At 40.3% G+C, this 21,318-nt stretch overlaps 1 protein-coding gene across 1 annotated transcript in view; it reads left to right on the top strand.

The window, feature by feature from the left end:
• The window catches only part of LOC100368869 (tubulin--tyrosine ligase-like protein 12), a 47,767-nt gene that overhangs the window by 2,787 nt on the left and 23,662 nt on the right, over nt 1-21,318 (top strand). Inside the window, exons 2-4 of the mRNA XM_085506465.1 lie at nt 1,463-1,647; nt 5,885-6,080; nt 6,515-6,680. Coding sequence (XP_085362591.1) covers nt 1,463-1,647; nt 5,885-6,080; nt 6,515-6,680 — 547 coding nt within the window. The remainder of the gene's footprint in view (nt 1-1,462; nt 1,648-5,884; nt 6,081-6,514; nt 6,681-21,318) is intronic.

Here is a 21,318-nt window from a genome sequence, read left to right as displayed (position 1 = left end):
CGGTCGGGGAAAAAAAAACGTGCTGCTCCGATATTTTGAGCGACTGACGCGATGAAAAATAATTGCACGACAGGCAGTACGAGTGTTGTGCGACTTTGCACGCACTCGTAAGACCCCGAACGAGTGTTGCACGAGTATTTTCATGTCGTACGATGATGCGTCCTGTGGTACGAGTCCGTTGTACCACCCTAATACTATTGGAAGACCTGTCTTGCCCCCTTTGCAACGTTGTACGATTTTTTTTCACCCCCAATATAAGCTCGAGAACTCCTGAGCTTTCGTCCCAAATGTCTGGACCATCCATACTGTAAACATGGCTGCTGCTTGCCCAATAGCTCCTGGGAGGCTCTTGCATTTGCTAAGTCTGAGAAGGCAAATCCAAAACGTTCAAGACAGACATGTCATATTGATGGTCTTACTCATCCGTAGACGTCAAAGACATGCAAGGCAAAGATGAAGGTGGTGGGTCAAACCCTGGATTGAGAGACGTGTGCTGCTTGGACAGTATGATAATCTGATGACGGAGTTGCTGTAGCAGCGTCTCGTCAGGCATCAGCGGTTGTAATGAAGAAAGTCGCATCGCGTGTCGTATTTATAGGCCAACACCTCGTGCGACAGGTGGTGCGGTGTGTCGCACAATGGATCGTAGCCTTGTATGATCGGTTGTAGTAGTCGTACAACGGGTCGCTAGGTCGCGCGACATATGGCGCTACAAAACGCATATGTCGTGCGACTTGGTCGCATTATCGTTCAACTTTTGCAGCCGTTGTATGACTGTTGCACCCGGAAACATGAAAATAATCACACGATTATGTCTCACGACTGTTGTATCCTGGTGCAGTGGTCGTTCACCTCTCGTACGATTTTATATATTGCTTGCGACTCAAAGACAACACTTCTACAACAGGACGGAAAAAATATTTTCGAAAAAAAAAATTATCGCATGAGTGAGGCGCCAATTGTGAAAGGGGCTTTAGAAACACATTTTTCAACAAATTTAACCAAAGACACTAGTGTCCATTGGAACAACACTTTCACTGTGTGTGAAATTCTCATTAAACCTGCTAGATTGTATCATGCCAAACGTTACAATGTATATCTGATTTTTCATCAAAAAAAAAAAAATTAATTACTATTTATTGAATCAACCAACAATTTTCTATTATTTGTGCACAATATAAAATAATTTCCGTTTGTATCATATTAATTCAAACTTGAGAAACTATTATTTTTACCAACTACATGTTCTAGCAATTAAAAGAAAGTAGAGTTTTTATGGTAAGGAGCTAGAATCCTATTCTACCTGTTTCTGAAGTGTATGTTTTCGGAATCACTCGTTTTTGCCTTAATATTGATGTCATTTTTAGAATACATACACACTGTATGACAATTTAATTAGAAAGTTATTCTATATTCTGTCTTAGAAGAAGTTATTATCTAATCGTTAAAAATGCATTCTCAGATCTACGATGCTGGTCACATGTTTATGATGGTTACAGCAAACCAAGAAGAGGAGGAATCTGAATCTAGCGATGATGAGTCGGGGAAGACTGCTAGTAACCATGGTAACACTATTAAATTGAATTTACCTCCATTAAAAGTTGTAGTTTCCAATGAAGATGGGCTGACAGCATTGGATTCTAATAAGTAAGGTTTTCTAAATATTTTTCATCAATATGTGATTTTATTTTTTCGCCCAATTGTGGAATGTTGAAGAACACTGGTGTGAATGCATGTATCATTTTTCAGCAGATTAGATTGATGTATGTTGACATTATGACAAATTGTTTTAATCTAAGCCATGTTTTCACTGGCTAAGTCACATCTCAGAATTGTTTTAGTAACAGCAGACGAAAAATAAAATTTGTTATTACATGTACACTCTTCAAAAATTAGAATGCAATTCAGACTGATTTATTTTTTTAGTCCCCGTTCGGACGAAGTCCGAAAACGGGAACTTATAATTCGGTCTCTGTCTGTGCGTCCGTCCGGAGTCGTATCTCAGAATCCCTTGGACCGATTCCGTTCATTTTTTGCATGTGCTTAGTACTTTATGTGGGACATATGCACATGCAGTGGTTTAGCGATTCGATTCAAAATGGCTGACTGGCAGCCATCTTGTTTTTTGAAAATGTTGTATTTTGGACATGCTTTGTCAGTTTTCATTCAAACTTGGTACATAGATTATACATGTTAGGATACATGTCCATGACGATTTATTTCACAATTGGATCAAAGATGGCCGACTGGCAGCCTCCTTGTTTTTTACTCCCATGTGCGAAGCACATAATGGGAGTCTTTGCAGTTAGTGTGTCTGTGTGTGTGTATGTGTGTACTTGGATTGCTATATGTTGCGAGGACAAAAATACAGATATATAGCTACTTCCGAGGACATACACACCTTCCGAGGACCTTTTTCATAGTCCTTGGAAAACATAATTTATATTAATAGCTAATTCGATTATTAATACGTTTTGCGTAGCTTAGGTTTAGTATCGGGGGAAGGTATGGTTCACGTTATATTAATATTAATATAATTATACCATACCTTACCCCGATACTAAACCTAAGCTTCGCAAACATTTCTATGTTCAGTCACGGGATATTCAACTCTTGTTTAATTAAACTTAATTAAAATGCAATTCTCTATTGTATTGCATTGTAATTGAGTTTAATTAAACTCCAATTAAAACGCAACCCTATATAGGAACACGTTTTAATCGAGTTCATATCGCAACTATATTAAAAGTTAATTCAACTATATTAAAAGTTAATCCAATGAAGTCCTCGGAACATATAGCAATACAAGTATGTGTGTGTGTATGTGTGTCCGACTGTTCCACTGCTATCTCAAGAACCATACATTGGTTTTTGATGAAACTTGGTGTATAGATGCTCCTGGCCAATGCGCAGATTTGATTAGGTTTTGGTAAAAATCCATGCTCGTTAATTAATTACCTAATTTGCATGATAATTAGCTAATTTTTAGCTGTTCTATGACTGTTCCACTGATATCTAAAGAACCACTCATTGGATTTTGATGAAACTTGATACATAGATGCTCTGAACATATGCGCAGATTTGATTAGTTTTTGGTGAAAATCCATGCATATTAATTACCTAATTTGCATGATAATTAGCTGATTTTTAGCTGTTCCATGATTGTTCCACTGATATCTAAACAACCACTCATTGGATTTTGATGAAACTTTGTACATACGTGCTCTGAACTAATGCTAGGTTTTGATTAGTTTTTAGTAATAATCCGTGGATACTAATTATCTAATTTGCATAATGATTAGTCAATTTACCGTTTTCCCACTGATATCTCAAGTACTAATCATCACATTTCAATGAAACTTGGTACATAGATGTCATATGACACTGCACAGACCTGATAGTTTTTATGGTAATATCAGTACATATTAATTACCTAATTTGCATAATTAATTAATTTTCAGCATTTGATATAAGTACTAATCATCACATTTCAATGAAACTTGGTACATAGATGTCATATGACACTGCTCAGACCTAATAGTTTTTATGGTAATATCAGTACATATTAATTACCCGGTACCTAATTTGCACAATTATTTAATTTTCAGCATTTGATATAAGTAGTGAGCATTACATTTCAATGAAACTTGGTACTTAGATACTCAAGGTCTATGCAGAAATTGATTGTTTGATTTGCATAATTAGTTAATTTTCAGCTTTTCCACAAGTATCTCAAGTACTAATCATAGCATTTCAATGAAACTTGGTACATAGATCCTTTAGGACTATGCAGAGACCTGATTAGTTTTAGGATAAATAATTGTGCATATTAATCACATTAATTAATTTGCATAATTAACCAACTTTCACACTGATATCTCAGGTCCTAATCATCACATATCAATGAATGTTTGTACATGGATACTGTAGGACAATAGACAGACCTGGATAATTGTGGGTTAAAATCTGTACATGTTAATTACCTAATTTGCATAATTAACCAATTTTAAGCTTTCACACTGATATCTATACTACTAATTATTCCATTTCAATCAAACTTAGTACAAAGATGCTCTAGGACAATGTACAAACCTGATTAGTTTGGGGGTAAAAATCTGTTCATATTAATTCCATAATAAGCATAATAATTCATAATTTTTTGGTTCTAATCACGTTTCAATTAAACTTGGAAACATAGATTTTCTGTTACATTGCGCTGACCTCATTAGTTTTACACTCAAATCTGTTAATATTAATTTTCTGATTTGCATAATTAGTTTTCAGCTAAGTAATTTCGAATTATATTTAATGTGTCTCCAAATACTCTCAGCACTTGGGAGTTCTTTCTAAGCTTTCTTTGATTTGAAAATGTTGTATTTTGGACATGCTTTGTTAGTTTTCATTCAAATTTAGTACATAGATCATACATGTTAGGATACATGCCCCCGACCGTTCGTGAGTTCCTGAGTCTGTTCGTCCGTGTGTCCGTGCGTTAGTCTGTCCAGAGTCATATTTCAGAATTCTGTGGACTGATTCCGTTCATTCTTTGGATGTGCCTAGTTCCTTATGTGGGACATATGCACATGCAGTGGTTTAGCGATTCAATTCAAAATGGCCGACTGGCAGCCATCTTGTTTTTTGAAAATGTTGTATTTTGGACATGCTTTGTCAGTAAATTGTCATTCAAACTTGGTACATAGATTATACATGTTAGGATACAATGTACATGTCCATGACGATTTATTTTGCAATTGGATCAAATATGGTCGACTGGCAGGCATCTTTTTTTTGTTTTTTATGCGGTATCTTGGACGTGCTCTGTCAGTTTTCATTCAAATTTGGCACATACATGTACTTTATACATGTTAGAATGCATGTACATGAGAATGGCCGATTGACAGCCATCTTACTTTTTGGCCTTACTACTATATTTCCACAATTTATGTACGATTTTCATTCGTATTTGGCACATACATCATACATATCAGTGTGTTTCATAATCAGATCAAAGATGGCCGAATAACGGCTGTTTTTATTTTTGGCCATATTACTACTGCACGGAACACGTGTTTTGATGTAAACAAACAATCTGTTGTATACGCTACTTAAAACTCAAGTTTCAAGGACACGCTCGCGACAACCCCTCCGCTTTAAAATGACGTGCACAAAGAGAACTTTCAAACATTTAACGGGGACTGTTTCATTTTCAATGACTTGTTATGAAATAAAACATGGATTTCCATAACAATAATTCCAAGATTCTCCAGTTTTCAGAATTTTTTCAGGCAGCTTTCCCAAAAAAAATTTTCGTATTGGAGAAAGAAACACAAAAGTTGATGACATGTTCAAATCAATAAATTCATGCAGAACATTTTGAAATAAAGAATTGTAATCATTTTACAGCTGTCCTTAATTAAGGCAGTTCTAGCCATATTAAAATTGTGCACTACTGAGCATGTATCTGCACATATGCAATGCATTTTGGGAGATAACCGCTCATTGTATATACATGTAATAGAAAACAATTATCCCCCTAGAAACTCACTAAAATTATATGCAAATTTATGAAATTTTTTTATCCACAATTGTGGAATGTTGAAGAACACTGGTGTGAATGCATGTACCATTTTTCAGCAGATTAGATTGATGAACTATGTTGATGTATATCCATTTGGTTCAATGCCAACAACAAATATGGGAAAGTGCATAGAAATTAGCAAATGATTATGTTAAAGCAGTGAGTGAAATGTTTACCGCTATAAATTCAGCAATTTTCTTTCATTGACAAATTCTGTCTTCTTGAATTGAAACCCCTACTTCCATTTAAGCTGTATATATTGATATTGATGATTTCTGACTTTATTTGTTTTGTTTCTTATCGTAGTATTTATCTAGTAGACCATGCCTGGACTTACAGAGTCAGTGATGCTAGACAACAGCTGGAGGAAATTCCAGGTTTGCTGGATAGAATGGTGGCATTAATGCATATACCAACAGATGCCACCGGAACCAAGGATTTAGTTGAAACTGTCATGAGAGAAATGTGGAAATTTAACCAGACTTATAATATTGGTAACCAGGTAAATTGAAATTCATGTGAAACTTGTCGGTGATTGAAATAAAACAATGTTTTTCAATATTTGCATAAAAACAAAGGAAATTGTGAGGGCGCTATAGGCCAAATAACAAAAACAATAGAGTAAATAGGGTATTAAAGTGAGTAGAAATACCATTTTATGTTATCATGAATGCTTATAAAAAAAGTTTTGTAAACAAATATTGTGAATGTTACTGTGCATCTTGGCCAATACTGTTATATGGTATTTTTTTTTATTGAATTGTATATTCATAACACTTTTCATCCTTCATCGCATTTTTGATTATCATGTTTGAGTACATCTTTGTAAATTCTCAGTAATGTGATTTGAAAAAAATTGTTAAAGTTTATCGTTAAATATTAATTACCTATGAATGAAATTTTTTTTTTGGTATGTTTTCTGTTTCCATTTCTTAGGAAGTCAGTGCAGAGGATCAGGTACCAGTGTGGTACATCATGGATGAGTTTGGATCACACATACAACATTGTGATACTCCCACTTGTAAAATGACTCCGTTTTACTACATTCCAAGTCAGCTGTGTTTCACGCTGCTCTGGCCAATTATAGATTTAGATTATGCAGGTGAGAGGTTTCTGGTGTTATTCTTCATATTTGAGATTTGCCTCAATTTTTAGGTAAAAATGTGTCTATGTCTCACTGCAAATCAGTGCTCTGTAAGAAAAAAAGTCTTAAATTAAAAGGTACATATGTAGTACTATATCATTGTGTCAACACAGGTGGTGCTATTCAGCACAGAACTGTCTTATGACGCATACAGTACAGTTCTCGCGGAAGCTTTGGCTTCACTTCAGCTTCACCTTCGCTTCAGCATCGCATCATTATGGCATTGTTATGGCTTCAGCATCGCTTCAATGTCGCGACATTAAAAAGTTAGGCGGTTATCACTTCGCTTCATTGTGGCCTCATTATGGCGATAATGTGGCATCAGCATCGCTTCATCAAACAAAGAAGTACAGAACTCATTTCGCCCAACCTCTCGCCCGCTTTCGCTTTTCAATCGCTCGCTTTTGCGATCGCTTGTTGAATTTCCCCTTTATTTTCGACTGTGCAAAAATTCGAACTACTAACAATTTTCTGGTTCTCATAGATCATGGTTACTAGTTTAGTAACCGTGCATAGATGTTAAACAACCATCAAAAGTTCAAATACTTTTTGTTTTAACTATCTATAATTGATTCACAGTCAATTCGTCCCAATTCACATTCGTCCCAACACATTCGTCCCACAAGTCGATTCGTCCCAATTCACATTCGTCCCACAAGTCGATTCGTCCCAATTCACATTCGTCCCACAAGTCGATTCGTCCCAATTCACATTCGTCCATTTTTTTTAATTTTTGGTCAGCGTTACGATCTTGAGCAGGGTCAATTTCTATGCCAACTGTTACTGACACGCTAACTAATAACTCCACGTTGCGTGTACGGTGTATTTGTATTTATTAACTAATAACTCTACGTTGCATGTAAGGTGTGTTTGTATTTATTTATTAACTAATAACTTGTACGTTGCATGTACGGTGTATTTGTATTTATTAACTAATAACTCTACGTTGCGTGTACGGTGTATTTGTTTATAACGTCGGCAAAAACAAAATGGCATAATGAACAATTACGCATGCCAGTGCTTGACGTGTACGTGAACAGTTCGTTGTTTGGATTTTTTGTGTTTATTTGACGAGTAAATAGTGGGCTAACCTTAAATCTGACGAATCGATCGACTTGTGGGACGAATCGTCTTTGGGACGAATCGACTTGTGGGACGAATCGACTTGGGACGAATGTGATTTGGGACGAATCGACCGTCCTCCCTATAATTATATGCACGCAATCTGACCCCTTGACCTAGATTTGGCTGGGATTGACTATTTTATTAGTCCCCGTTCGGACACAGTTCGAAAACGGGGACTTATGTTTTGCCCTGTGTGCGTCCGTCCGTCTGTCCGTCCGTGCGTCCGTCCGTGATCACCTGTATCTCGAACATGCATGGACCGATTAAGTTCAAACTTCACTCATACATCACACATTATATGGGACATATGCACATGCATTTTTTTCATGATCCGATTAACGATAGCCGAATAGCGGCCATTTTAAGGCCGAAAATGCATCAAAATCGCACATTTTCACCATTCCGGACCCGGATCTCAGTTATGCGTGGACGGATTTCATTCAAATTTGGTACATACATTAAACATAATAGGACCTTGATGCACGTCATTTTTTTTTTCGGATCAAGTTCGAAATAGCCGACTGGCGGCCATTTTGTTTTAAAGAATTCAGTTCTGGATCCGTATCCGAGACATGTCTGGATTGATCAAGTTCAAACTTCACACACACAAGGTACATCATGTCACAAATATGTATGTGCATTTGTTTCATGATCTCATTAACGATAGCCAAATGGGGGCCGCTTTAAGGCCGAAAATGCATTGAAATCGCACATTTTCACCATTCCGGACCCGTATCTCAGTTATGCATGGCTGGATTTTGTTCAAATTTGGTACATACATTAAACATAATAGGACCTTGATGCACGTCTTTTTTTTTTCGGATCAAGTTCGAAATGGCCGACTGGCGGCCATTTTGTTAAAGAATTCAGTTCTGGATCCGTATCCAAGACATGTCTGGATTGATCAAGTTCAAACTTCACACACACATGGTACATCATGTCACAAATAGATATGTGCATTTGTTTCATGATCTGCTTAACAATAGCGGAATGATGGCCATTTTAAGGCCGAAAATGCATCAAAATCACGTATTTTCACAATTCCAGAACTGGATCTCAGTCATGCATGGATGGATTTTGTTCAGATTTAGCACAATGTGTTGTACATATGCAGGTGCATTTCGGTCATGATCTGCTTTGAATGTATATGTCACTCAAATATGAACGGAATGGGGACGTGTCATTGACAATGACTTGTTTTAAACAATATTCTGACGTGACGCACTGCTACAAAATGTATTTCAACAGAAGTACGACATGGTTGTCCGGGTGTCTTTTCCTGACTGTGTTGAGTTTACGATTTGTATAATTATTGTTATTTCCCCCAAGGAGAACACAAGCCGAAGGACCATGAAGCTAAATAGAAGTCCCACGCATGGACTGAGTGAAAGAAAATATTTCTAAGGTTAAAATAAAACCTAATATCTCTTTGTGTATTTGTCAATTTTGCATATATTTGTTGTGACAGTATGTTCGTAAATATCTGGAAAAATCTCGTCTTTCGTTAATAATTTCATTTGTTTGAAATGTCTACCGACCGTGTCCCAATAATTTGTTTGGAATATCGATCCCCGTTGGTTTCTCCAAACGGTCCCGACGTCCATTATTCAACACAATCAGCATTTATTTATCGTAATTCATGGGGATCATGTCCCGTAATTTGCGGGCTGTAAAACCAAATGTACTATTTATTATATATATTTTTTTACCTCGTGAAACTAGAACACAGCGTAGAGTTGTCGCGGTGAAACAGTCGCCTTGAAATCGATGGAACTTCAATTATCCATTTCTAGCCTTGAAATAAAATTAAAAAAATTCGAAGAGCATCGGGGGATATATTATTAACCAGTCTTACCAATCGCTAGCTTTATTTTATTCAAATCCATAAAATTCACGAGTTTTTCGACATTTGTTGGCAACTTCCGCGATAAAAATGGTTGAAAATGTGGGTGTGGTTCTCTCGCAAAGTCCCGTTGATAATACGAACAAATATGGTTCTGTAACCCAGGTCGTGCTCCAATCAGGTGACTTTCAGCCAATCAATGATGTTGTAACAAAGCATATTTGACACTAATTGAAGGGTCGTCGTACTGTCCAATCTCCGGCGCCGATTCACTGTGTCGTGACAGGCTTCACAATCATTCACTGAAAAACATCGGTATATTTTGACAAACGGCTGGGATTTGACCTCAGTTCAAAAAAAGAAAAAAGAAAAACTGGGCTGAGATACAAATCAGTTTTGCAAGTTGGGAAATAAGGTAAACCAGATTGGTCGATGATATTCAGTATCGAAGGACTTCCGTGTGTATAATGAGTTTCAAATTGTTCGACTGGTCACCAAATATTTACGGCTACAACTAAATGAACACTTTTTTTCTGAAGCCCAATAAATTATTTCTGCACGTCAAGTGCTATTCGATTTTTTACCAGGCCTGTGGCTCGTTTTTATTCGAAAATATTTTTATGTGAGAATACTAGATCGAGCTCAGGTCACTGATCGTGACTTAATTTTGAAAATTGGATGTAAAATTTTAACAGACCGACGCCACCACAACCATCCAATCATAGTTGGAATATTGTATCAAGATGGCGGGCAACAACGCCAGGCGGCGTTCGCGTGTTTTGCATGTATTAGTAGTCCGGTCATGGGATCGGACTCGGCTAAAACTAAACGAAACACAGAAAAATACCACCAAAATGTGGAATCTGAATCTGGTAATTTTATAACAAGAACAGTTTCATTTCGTATAGCAATTTGTGTTGTTTCTGAACGACGATTGCATCGTGTGATTTAAATTTATCACGTTTTTCCTTGCAGTCATTATGACACTCGTCACCTTGCAGATTGTACTTCACATAGTTTTTGGTACATGTACCCAATACTCGCAACATTAAATAATTAAACAAGATATCTTTTTAAAATGTCATTTTACTCTTGGTCATATTATTTTATTCCCCTTACCGCTTTGAATTTCAAATCGATTACATATCGAACTTCTGTACATGTGTTTTTTCTCTACTGCCTTTCCATGTGAAAATAATGAGGTCATACTCATGTCACAATACTTTGAAGCTGATGCGATGTTGATGCCATGAGACTGCGAAGCTGAGGCCACGATGATGCCACAAAATAAGAGAGGCGAACATAGCTTCAATTTTCAATGACGCGAAGCTAATGCCACAATGATGCGATGCTGAGGCGACAATGAAGCCATGCGTATGCGACAATGATGCCACAAAAGCCAAAGCTTCCGCGAGAACTGTACTGTAACTACATGTACCCTCTGAAACCTAAATATCCAATCGCCACCATTTTACTTAGCATTTCTTCCGCGGAAGTATATACAAGTATTTTTCTTGTTTTAAACACATTCTCTCCAATTTTTAGCAAGATTTAATCTTTAATGAGTTGATCAATTAAAATAGCGCAGAATGTCTTATTTTATTAACATTAACCCTTTTCCGGTCAGGGGAGTTTTATGCTATCAGGTTAAGTCGGTGAAAAACGGTCATGATTCAATGCACTCCAGTAGCCAGCATCGTGCATGCTATCCTGCCAGACATTTTTGAAAAAATAGGCCATAGTTAACAGACTGTATCGACCCCAGTTTTCACATTTTTTGCAATCCGTTCGCATACACACTTCATTACCACCATGGACAACAATTTCTCGTATAAAAAAATCACAGTTTTATTTCAATACACATTTTTTAATGTCGTTAAGTAACGATGTTTTGTCCTTTATACAGTCCCAATAAACACGTGTTAAACATTGAAATAAATATTGCTTAATTGAAAACACATTACAAGCAAGTACAAGGTCACTACATGAATGCAAGTTCGAAGTAAGAAGAAAAAAAAATGCGCGAGTATGGGGATATTTGGGACATGTACGGGGGGAAAACGTGTTTGACGTACTCGACCCGTCAGCGTACATTTCAAATTGCAATGTATATTCAATGACTTGAACTACATGTGTAACACATTACAACGTACTTTCCGTGACTTAACTGATGTTATATTCAAGCTCTAACGTGTATTAACCGACTTGACCGTACGAGTAAGTCCACACTTACAACATATATTTAACGACTCAAACTGAGACTAAAACGAACGAGAACGTAAATGCAACGACTTGGTCGGGGTAACCTTCACACGGCAACGTATATTCACCGACATGACCCGATTAAGGGAACTGATCATTACCACCCAGTCGGTTTCCTGTGAGTTTGACTTGGTTTACCGTACCGGTCGTTGCTTTACTGTACCGGTCGTTGCTTTACCGTACCGGTCGTTGCTTTACCGTACCGGTCGTTGCGTTACCGTACCGACCATTGCGTTACCATACCGACCATTGCGTTACCGTACCGGCTGGACAATTACCGTACTGATAGGACCAATACCGACTATTTATCACCTTCGATTAATGAATGCATGGTAAACAAAGCCCCGGTAACTGATCGGCGCCCTGCCGGTAACCGTGAGTCATGCATGAATTAATTGGGCATTTTGCAAACAATAAGAATTTTTTTTTACCCACCCATTGAAAGTGAATAATTTGAAAAGGACATGACTTGTACAACATGTGTTACATCCCAGTCGACTAGAGGACTCGATGGTTTAATTATTTGTTTATATTTGTCAGTAGCTCACACAGTGGAAAGAAAGTCGGACAACCGTCGAAATACAAATAAATAAATTAAATAAAAAAGTCTTTCTGAAATTCTTCGCATGTTTTTTTTTCAATATATGTGTGTTATTCACATATTCATGATCGCCTGTAACGCTATAGCCCTGCGTACAGTGCTGTGTGTACGGGGACGCGTTCGGTTGATAGATGTCCCCACCACAGCCCTGCGTACCTCCATAGACAAAGTCTGGGAGCGCACCGTAATTGGTGCGCAAGTTAAAAATAAGTAGTTTCCCAGCCGAAATCGGTTGAAATGACGATAGTTACCCGTAACAACCATTATAAAGTTATCTGAAACTGAAATGTCTTTAACAAAACGACTAGTAATGACGGACAAATTGTAAACGCATAGGTACCGGAGGAATTATCCACCAAACGCCGCCATTTTTAATTTCATTCACGCGAGAGAATGCGTTTCTTTTTAGGGCAAAGTAGCCGATTTCATCCACAATTGGACTCCGAACTGGGAGTTCTGGATATATCTGGTAATAGATCATCATTTTTGGTACCTGGACATATTATTTCATTAAAAAAGTTATATTTTTCAAAGTCCCGGACTTTGTCTATGGAAGTTCGCAGGGCTGTGGTGGGGACCACAGGGAGCTCAGGAACTATAATCAACTATCAACTGTAGTACGCAGTCTCTATGAAGGCTCCAGCCAGCTCACATTTTTTAAACTCGAAAAAACAGACGAAAAAAAATAAAATCTAAAAAAAAATACCAGGTTGAAGAATATTAGTTGCTCCTTTGAATTTCGCCAAAGCCTTACCTACATTTTACCGATATCTGCAGAATAAATCAAGAAAACTACACAAATTGACTCCATTTAGGAATTCCTAACGGTTAGTCCGAACGCACGACACCATTGGAGGCGTGGCCTGTTCAGCATTTGTCAACAACCAATCACAAGACTGGTTACGAACCAGTTGAGCAAGGCAAACCGAGTCGTGACCTCGATGTGGTTCGTAACCAGGGAACAAGCATAGCCCCCCCCTAAATATAGGGAGTGGGGGGGGGGATATTTACATACCTCCTCCAACAATCCCCAATGTAACTTTATTATAACAAAACAGAGTGTGCAAGTGTGCCGGTATATCTCTTTTTGGAACATGTGATTGGCCCTGAAAAGGGCTGTTTGGTTTGGGGCAGAATACGATTTAGACTGGAAAGGTCGGGACTTTTTTTTGTTTTACAAAAAAAATATAATTACAGCCAATACCAAGTCAGCTTGGACATTCAGTTGTGAGACATAACAAAATAAACGGTGCCAGCGATAGATTTTGCGAATGAAAGAACAAACTAAACGCAATCAAAGGCGCCGACCACTCGCGTTGGAAATAAACTAATAAAACGCGTTGCGACGAGAAATCTCGTCTGCATCTATCATTCACGCAAACGCACACACATGCTATTTTCGTATGTTGAATACGTTGGCAACATCGTCAAATATTTAGCCCAATCACTGAATAAAAAAACATCCAAGCACACGTGCACTGGCGCCAGATAAAGTGAAAAAATGAAAACAAAATTACGTCTGCACTGTGCATTTTTAACAATAACCAAAACTATTAGGTTACATGCCAAAACTACCGACTCAGGATTCATCATACACAAATATAAGTTGCGTTCACGCACAGCTCCTTAGCACGGGCTAAGAGGTCAAATTCCTTAGCCCGTGCTAAGAAAACGTGCGTGAAGGCTTAGCACGGGCTAAGGAATGCTAAGTACGGGTTAAATCTGATCCGAATTTAAGACGCGGTCTAGACCTTAGCACGGGCTAACGACGTATGCGCGAATGCTTAGCCCAGGGCTAAGCGCCCTCTGCGGCAACCTTCGGGTGTGAAAATTCTCCCATGTTCGTATAACGACACTATTCCACCAGTCATTACTCCGCGCTCGCTTCCACACTAATCGGGTCACTGTGGTAGAGAGTACAGCAGCTCCAATCGTAGACAAAATAAATTTGGTTCGCTGTCTATGACATGCATTAATAAAACTCTGTATTCTGTTACGCCGTTGTATACTGTTTATGTGCATCCAAATAAGTGGTCCGTCTTCTCTCGCGTTCCTGTGTACGTCGCTTCAAAATTAGAACGAAACATGCCAGCGGCAGAAATAGAACCTCGCGCGTATCATTCATTTTTCGTTCGTAAATAGCGGCTTACCAAAGGTCACCAACTAATGGCACCCCTTAGCCCATACTAACGACTGGCCCTCCCTGTGCGTGGACGCAATTGGGTCTAGCCGAAATGCAAATATAAATCTAAATCTAAGCCTAAATCAGCTTAAATCTTAGCCCGTACTTCGTGTAACGTGAACACAACTATTGCCACTTTCATGGAACTGTTATTTTTGTAATCCACTTTGTCGGCTCAGTTGATTTGGGAGCACTGACCCCAATTTAAAAAAAATAAAAATATCGTATAAAATAAAGACGCAGTTCCGTCTGTAGTCATATCCAACAGTTCACATGGACGTACTGGGAGCTCCATGGTCTCACAAAAATCATGTGTAGCATTATCACGCGCAACTTGAATGTAAATATTGTGCAATAATAATGGTAAAGTTTAATCTCTGACAAATAAAAAGATGCAACAAATTGACCTGGTGGTGTATTTGACCTCGAAAGCTACTGCATAGCAAACATGAACAAAATGATTTATAAACAGACTATAACTACAAACTAAACAAATTCTACTCAAATTAATTCTACAGTTTTGCTTTCTCTGGCGATCCTGTGCATAAAACTGAAATTTAAACAGGTCGGCATTTTACCGGTAAACCGAAAAAATCAATGCATAAATTAACTTGTCAGAAGTGTGAATTGTCTCCTGCCAGTACGGTAACGGCCTTGCCGGTACGGCTAATGACCTTCGGGTACGGTAAAGAACCGGCCGGTACGGTAAAGCAGCGGCCGGTACGGTAAAGCAGCGGCCGGTACGGTAAAGCAGCGGCCGGTACGGTAAAGACACGCATGCCGCAGGAGACTCACAGGAAACCGGCTTGGTGGTAATGATCAGTTCCCTAACTAACTAAATATTTCAACGTATATTTAACGACTTGAAATAAAACGAACTAGCGAGAACGTAACTGCAGGGACTTGGCGTGTATATATACTCACGCAGAAACGTATTTCCACCGACTAGACCCGATGAACTATCCTGACATTAAAACGTATAAATACTGATTTAGCATGAAACTAAATTAACGATAAAGTATTTTCACCAACTCAAACTATTGTACAGTTCGTGACGCTGTAATAAGTCCCAAATTTATTTGTTGTACGCCTTTCTTAGTCGTCCACCCCGGCGGGCTGCTCTCATGCGTCTGCCTGATGTCGAGGGCTGCTCTTCCGTATTTCGTGTTTGTGTTCCCACGGTGTGTTTCCCCTCAGTACCATGTTGTGATGAAAAGCAGCGAAACATTCGCCCGCATGAAAGTGAACTTTACAAATTGGGCATCCTTTCGATGTTTCTGATAATCGGCCACTCGCTGTTTTTCTCCCGTCCTTGCTGCACTGCTTACATGATTTTTGATGCCCGGGTAGTCTGCATATTTCGTGCGAATCCATGTTTTCACTACGGATAAATGACGTGTTACTTGGAAGGGAGCCAACTTCTCTTATGGACTTTTGAATTCTACTCGAGTGTCCACCAATCAGTTGTTTTCCTGTGCGGATATTGAAGAATTTGTGAGTTACTTTAGTCGTGCGATTCAATGCCTTGAAACATTCGTAAGCATTGACCAATGCAACATCTATGAGGTAACAGGCCATGTAGATCCACCAACGATTGTTTTTTCGGCCCGTGTGATAGTATTTTCGCCTTTGATTAGACCAATCCGCGCCACCCATGTGTTGTCTGTAACATTGTAACGATACAGGCACGTGTCTCTCGTCATCTACTGCTTCTGTCGAAGTAGCCAGCGGGGGGTAGACCGTATTTAAAATTAATATCTGTGCGCTGTCATCTTGGTATGCAGTGATATTGATAGTGTCGTCCGGTCTAGTTGCTGCTTTCATTTCACCAATTTTCAATTTCAGCTTCTTGCTTTTCCCCTCAGGAATTAATTGCGGTGGCATGGTTTTCCGATTTCGTCTGCTAAAACTATCGACCATGTGCACTTTCTTGTCTTGTAATTCAAGGCTGTGTTAACTGAGGTAAAAAGCGAATCACAGAAAAGAATGTTTTTTTTCTGTGAAGGGCTGTAACAACCGATGCACAGTCTTCTTGATTGTCCCAGTTTCTTTCTTTCTTCCCTCATTGGTAGTTTTATATTTCACTCCCAAATACGGTTCAAAGTTCGCAATGTAAGACGTTGTCGAGTCGCACACCTGCCATATTTTGAAGCCTTCACGGTCGGGTTTGTGGGGCAATCTCTGCTTAAACATGGACCTTCCCTTGAATCTCACCATACCCTCGTCAATCAAAATTTCCTGTCCCATCTGATAATATCGCTGACAATTTTCGAGTACGGGTTTCGGCCTCTGATCGTTGACGATGACGTTCAATGTCAGGATCCCGCCGTGGGTCATTTACTGGATCAGCTAAATGGAAATAACGCATTAGCATTTGAAATCTGGCCCGAGTCATTACTGATGCAATTCCCATGTTCTGCAGAAAGGGGTCACTCGACCAATAATCGTCGATTGCTGATTTGTGATCAACACCCATACATATCATCACACCAAAGAATGCTTGCATTTCACTGAAATTTGTATTACGCCAGCGGGCATTTAATTTTTTTGCAATGTATTTTTGATGATATTTGGCGTATTTATTAGTCTTGGTAGAAGCCAGTTCTATCAGTTCTGGTGGGATAAATTTGTAGAAATATTCCACCTCACGAGCATAAGAATGCAGTTCGAAAGTTAGTCCAGGTTCGTTTTCAAAAACTGGAATGGTAAATATATCGCTGTCTTCCTCCGTGGCCATTCTCCATTCACCAGTGCCGGAGGCAACATAATCGAATGTAGCACCAATTTCTGTGTCTGATTCAATTTCAATGTCGCTATCGAGTACAGGTGGGTAACGTTGCTCTAAAAAATCGTCATTCTCAGCACGATCTTCATCGATTTCTGAATCTGTATCGTCGTCATTTGCAACTATGAAGTCATCTGGTATTTTGTGTCGTAGTTCACCTGTTTTTTCATCCAATACAAGTTCATCATCACGCGTGTCCATTGGCGATGCGTGTGCATACACAACACGTTTTTTTATAGTTTGTTTTTCGGGGAAACTCGCAAGTGTTGATTGTTCTGTATCGCATACATTTTCTTGTGCCATTTCTTTGGTGACATCGACGTTTTGTTGTATACTCGATTGGTCGATATGTTCAGACCCCTGCTTTTCTGCGTTGACAGTTGTGGCGGATGTCGACGGTTCCGAATCGCAAACATTGTCTTGCAAAAATTGTATCACATCTTCGACGGCACGTTGTATTTCAGCGTGATTAACTCCCGTTTCTTCGGCATCTGCTTCGTCGGCAACTGGCGATTCAACCACTTTACGGTTCGTCTTCGATTTACGCTTGCCTCCTGGTTTGCCCCCTAATTTGCCCCCGCAGTCCTTCAAACGGCTTTCTTCTGTAGTCACCTGTTCATTGACAGAGGAGACAGTCTCTGACTTGCGTTTGTTCTTTTTCTTTTTACGCCTTTTCTTGAGTGGACTATTATCACCGGTGTCCGTGGTACGTTCGGCTGGTAACTCACCGACGTCAAATGTTTCCTCTGCTTTGGATTTCTTCCTTTTCCCACGCTTTGCTGGTGAAAAATCTGTCGTGTCAATGTCAAACTTATCACTCCCCGTGCCACTGCACGATTGACGCGTTTTCTTCAATTTCCTTCTTGCCTTCATAAAACGCTTCCCATCTGTATAGGACGGCATATTAACATACGTGTCGGAAAGGAGGCACACAGCGAGTCTGGGCTTTATCTCACTTTCTTCGGCCATATTTATACTGAACGACCAGATGTCCACAAGACTGCATCTCCCCACAATTTGAATATTTATTGTTATGTAAATAAATATGTTATTTTTTCGAACACGGATTGGTTACAATTTGCATACACATAGAATTGCATATGCTAGCTCAGACGGTGAAATCACGTGGACTTGAATATTTCCTACCAGCTGTCCCGGTCATTTTACGTTGGTGATTGCCGACATTCCAAGCTCAGCCGTTTGAGTCCGTCATGCTATTCATTCTAAGTGCCGGGACTATTTGCCAAGCTGGTCAAAATATGTTACTACCGTTATAATCGTGAATCGTGTCGTTCAAATACGATTGTAATGCTGCAGTTTGCAATGTGGTCAAGGCGTTTTTTTTACGTCGTCGCAAACATCGCGTTGTGACGGTAAAATAGTGAAATGAGCAGACAAGAGTATAGAATTACATTCTTTATTACTTGGTTAATTTATTTGACTTGACGGAATCGAAAACAAATTCTCTCCCTCCATAATTTCGCAAGTGTAAAATATCAGGTTCCGTACAACATATTATAAACGCTTGACCGTCTGAGCAACCTAAATAGCAGGCCGTTTTTCAACGACTTAACCAGTTAGCTAGCTGGAGTGGTAAATTCTAGCATTACCCATATTGATGTCGGTTTTTCACCGACTTGACCGGAAAAGGGTTAAAATGCATGTAAATTGGGAGGTCAAAGGTCTAATTTTTCTCAATATTGGCATTGACACGCAGATCACCGCAAACAAACCGAATAGCGCCACCTGTGTTGAAACAATGTGGAAATAAATTCACTACGTTCAATTACCCACCATAGACTCCGGTCAGTCAAAATGACTATTTTGAACTGTAGGCATTAATCAGCGATTCTGCCAGTGACGGAGAGATAGAATCTAGGTCAGGGGAAGCCCCATGACCTCGAGATTCTTTTACCCCTTACGTCACGAGGCCACATGGCAACGCCATAGGTAGCTGTCCATCACTCTTCAATTCTCTCCGCCTTGTCGGGGAATGATTCTGAGCAGCTCTGCCTGGCTTTGTTGCTTTTTCCTGTCCGGGTTTCTAGCGTGGGTCGTCGCCGCAGCCGCGGCATCCGACATTCTAGCTGGTAGGATAAGTTTTTCTAGCCTTTTTACCCTCGTGTCGTTTTCCCCTTTGTGTGTTATGCTTTTCCACAACAAAGAAACCAAACTCAGCGCCACTACGTAGTCGCATGTTGATCTCATGGCGGCACCTTTTACAACTGTAATTCGTTTACCTCATGCATGTCGTCTTTTATTTTCAATTTATTTAGCAATATATAGATGTAATGACAGCACCAGGGCTCGCTGCCATTTTCTTTCTGGTCTCCTCGTGTTTCGAATCGACCGTGCAGTGGTTATATTCAGAATTTACCAGCATAGAACCCGCATCCGAGATATTTTGTCATAGCTACGGGCGGGTTTCATGGTTTTTGCGTAGAAGCGTGTTTTTTTCACTGGAGTTCTGAGGCCTGAGTTTTTCTTTCAGAGCCATCAAATCGCGGAGACTGACCGCGTCACAGCACGGTCGCACGTCCAGTAAACAAATCGGTTAAAGTGAGTTGCGTGTTTTGCATGAGTGGAAAGTCCTCACGCTTGGCTACCGGTACTTCATGTACCGGGGCGTCGAGTAAGAGGCCCGACGGCGGAGGTACCGATATTTTTTCTCGGTCTCCCCCGCTGATCGGAGGGCATCCTCACAATCTGTGTTTTCAGGCGGTGTTTTACCCGATTTTACCGGCTGCAGCGAGGCTGTTCCCCTGGAGGCTTTCCTCCTATGGGGCTCGTTGTGGGTCTCTTTGTGGGCCCTTCCTCACACGACGCCGGGTTTGCCTCCAAGTTGAGGGCTTTGGTCGAAAGACTGTCAGGGCAATTGTGTCCCTGGCAGGCCGGGTAGATCAGACGCAGTCGGAGCGGGCTGTCTCCACTGTGTCCCCTCGGTGGGCAAGCAGGAAGAGACACGAAAGCATGTTTGCATTCAAACACGTCTCTTCCGGGGAACCCCCATTCCCAGGCAGGGCTCTCCCACTATTTTGGAGGGTGGCCGAGGCTCAGGCTAATTGCACTGGTCCTTCTCTGGATCCTCGGGCACTAAATGCCAACGGGGTGCTGGCAGCCAAGTCTCCGATCTCGGGGCAGGGCTTGCAAGGCAGGGCACACATTGACCCCCCCCCCCTACTTTCAGCCAGCTAGGGTTAGTCACACGGTAACGGTACAACGGTAACAAATTTTTCCTTGTGTCTGGTCCCCGCTGTGGGTTTTGACTCCCTTCTTACCGACCCACGGGCATCCCCAGAGGGAACCAACCCTGTCATGAGACGCACAGTCGAACAAGCTCCCTCCCTCATATTTAAAGTGAAAGGAGATGCAGTTCGCTTGCGTCGGATACAGCCAGTACTCCGGGCGGTCCCTCAGTATCTTCCATCTGTTTGACTCGGTGAGCCACGTTTTTGGGGTGAGGCGGAGTATTATCGATCCCAGTGATACGATGTATATACCCCACCCCTGATCCTAAAGTGACCACCTAAGGTTGCTTCAACGCTTATGGGATCACAGGCGTCGGGATCCAAACCAACCCCGTCGGCAAGTCTCTCCCTGTCCGCCTGATGGGCGGCGCTGGTCAGCCGCGGAGGATGTAATGCTTAGGGCCCCCGGGTGGGGATAACATTAGGCAACACTTCCCACTGGACCAAACGCTACCCGGTCGGTGTGGTTTCCGGATCAGACCCCATAGCGTGGGATGAGACCAAAACGCCCCCAACAGGATTCCAAGGCTCCTTCCCCAGACCCCGGTAC

The sequence above is a fragment of the Saccoglossus kowalevskii genome, chromosome 12, assembly GCF_978046115.1.
Source record: "Saccoglossus kowalevskii chromosome 12, keSacKowa6.1, whole genome shotgun sequence".
Lineage (NCBI taxonomy): Eukaryota > Metazoa > Hemichordata > Enteropneusta > Harrimaniidae > Saccoglossus > Saccoglossus kowalevskii.
This window is presented reverse-complemented; position numbering and strand designations above follow the sequence as displayed.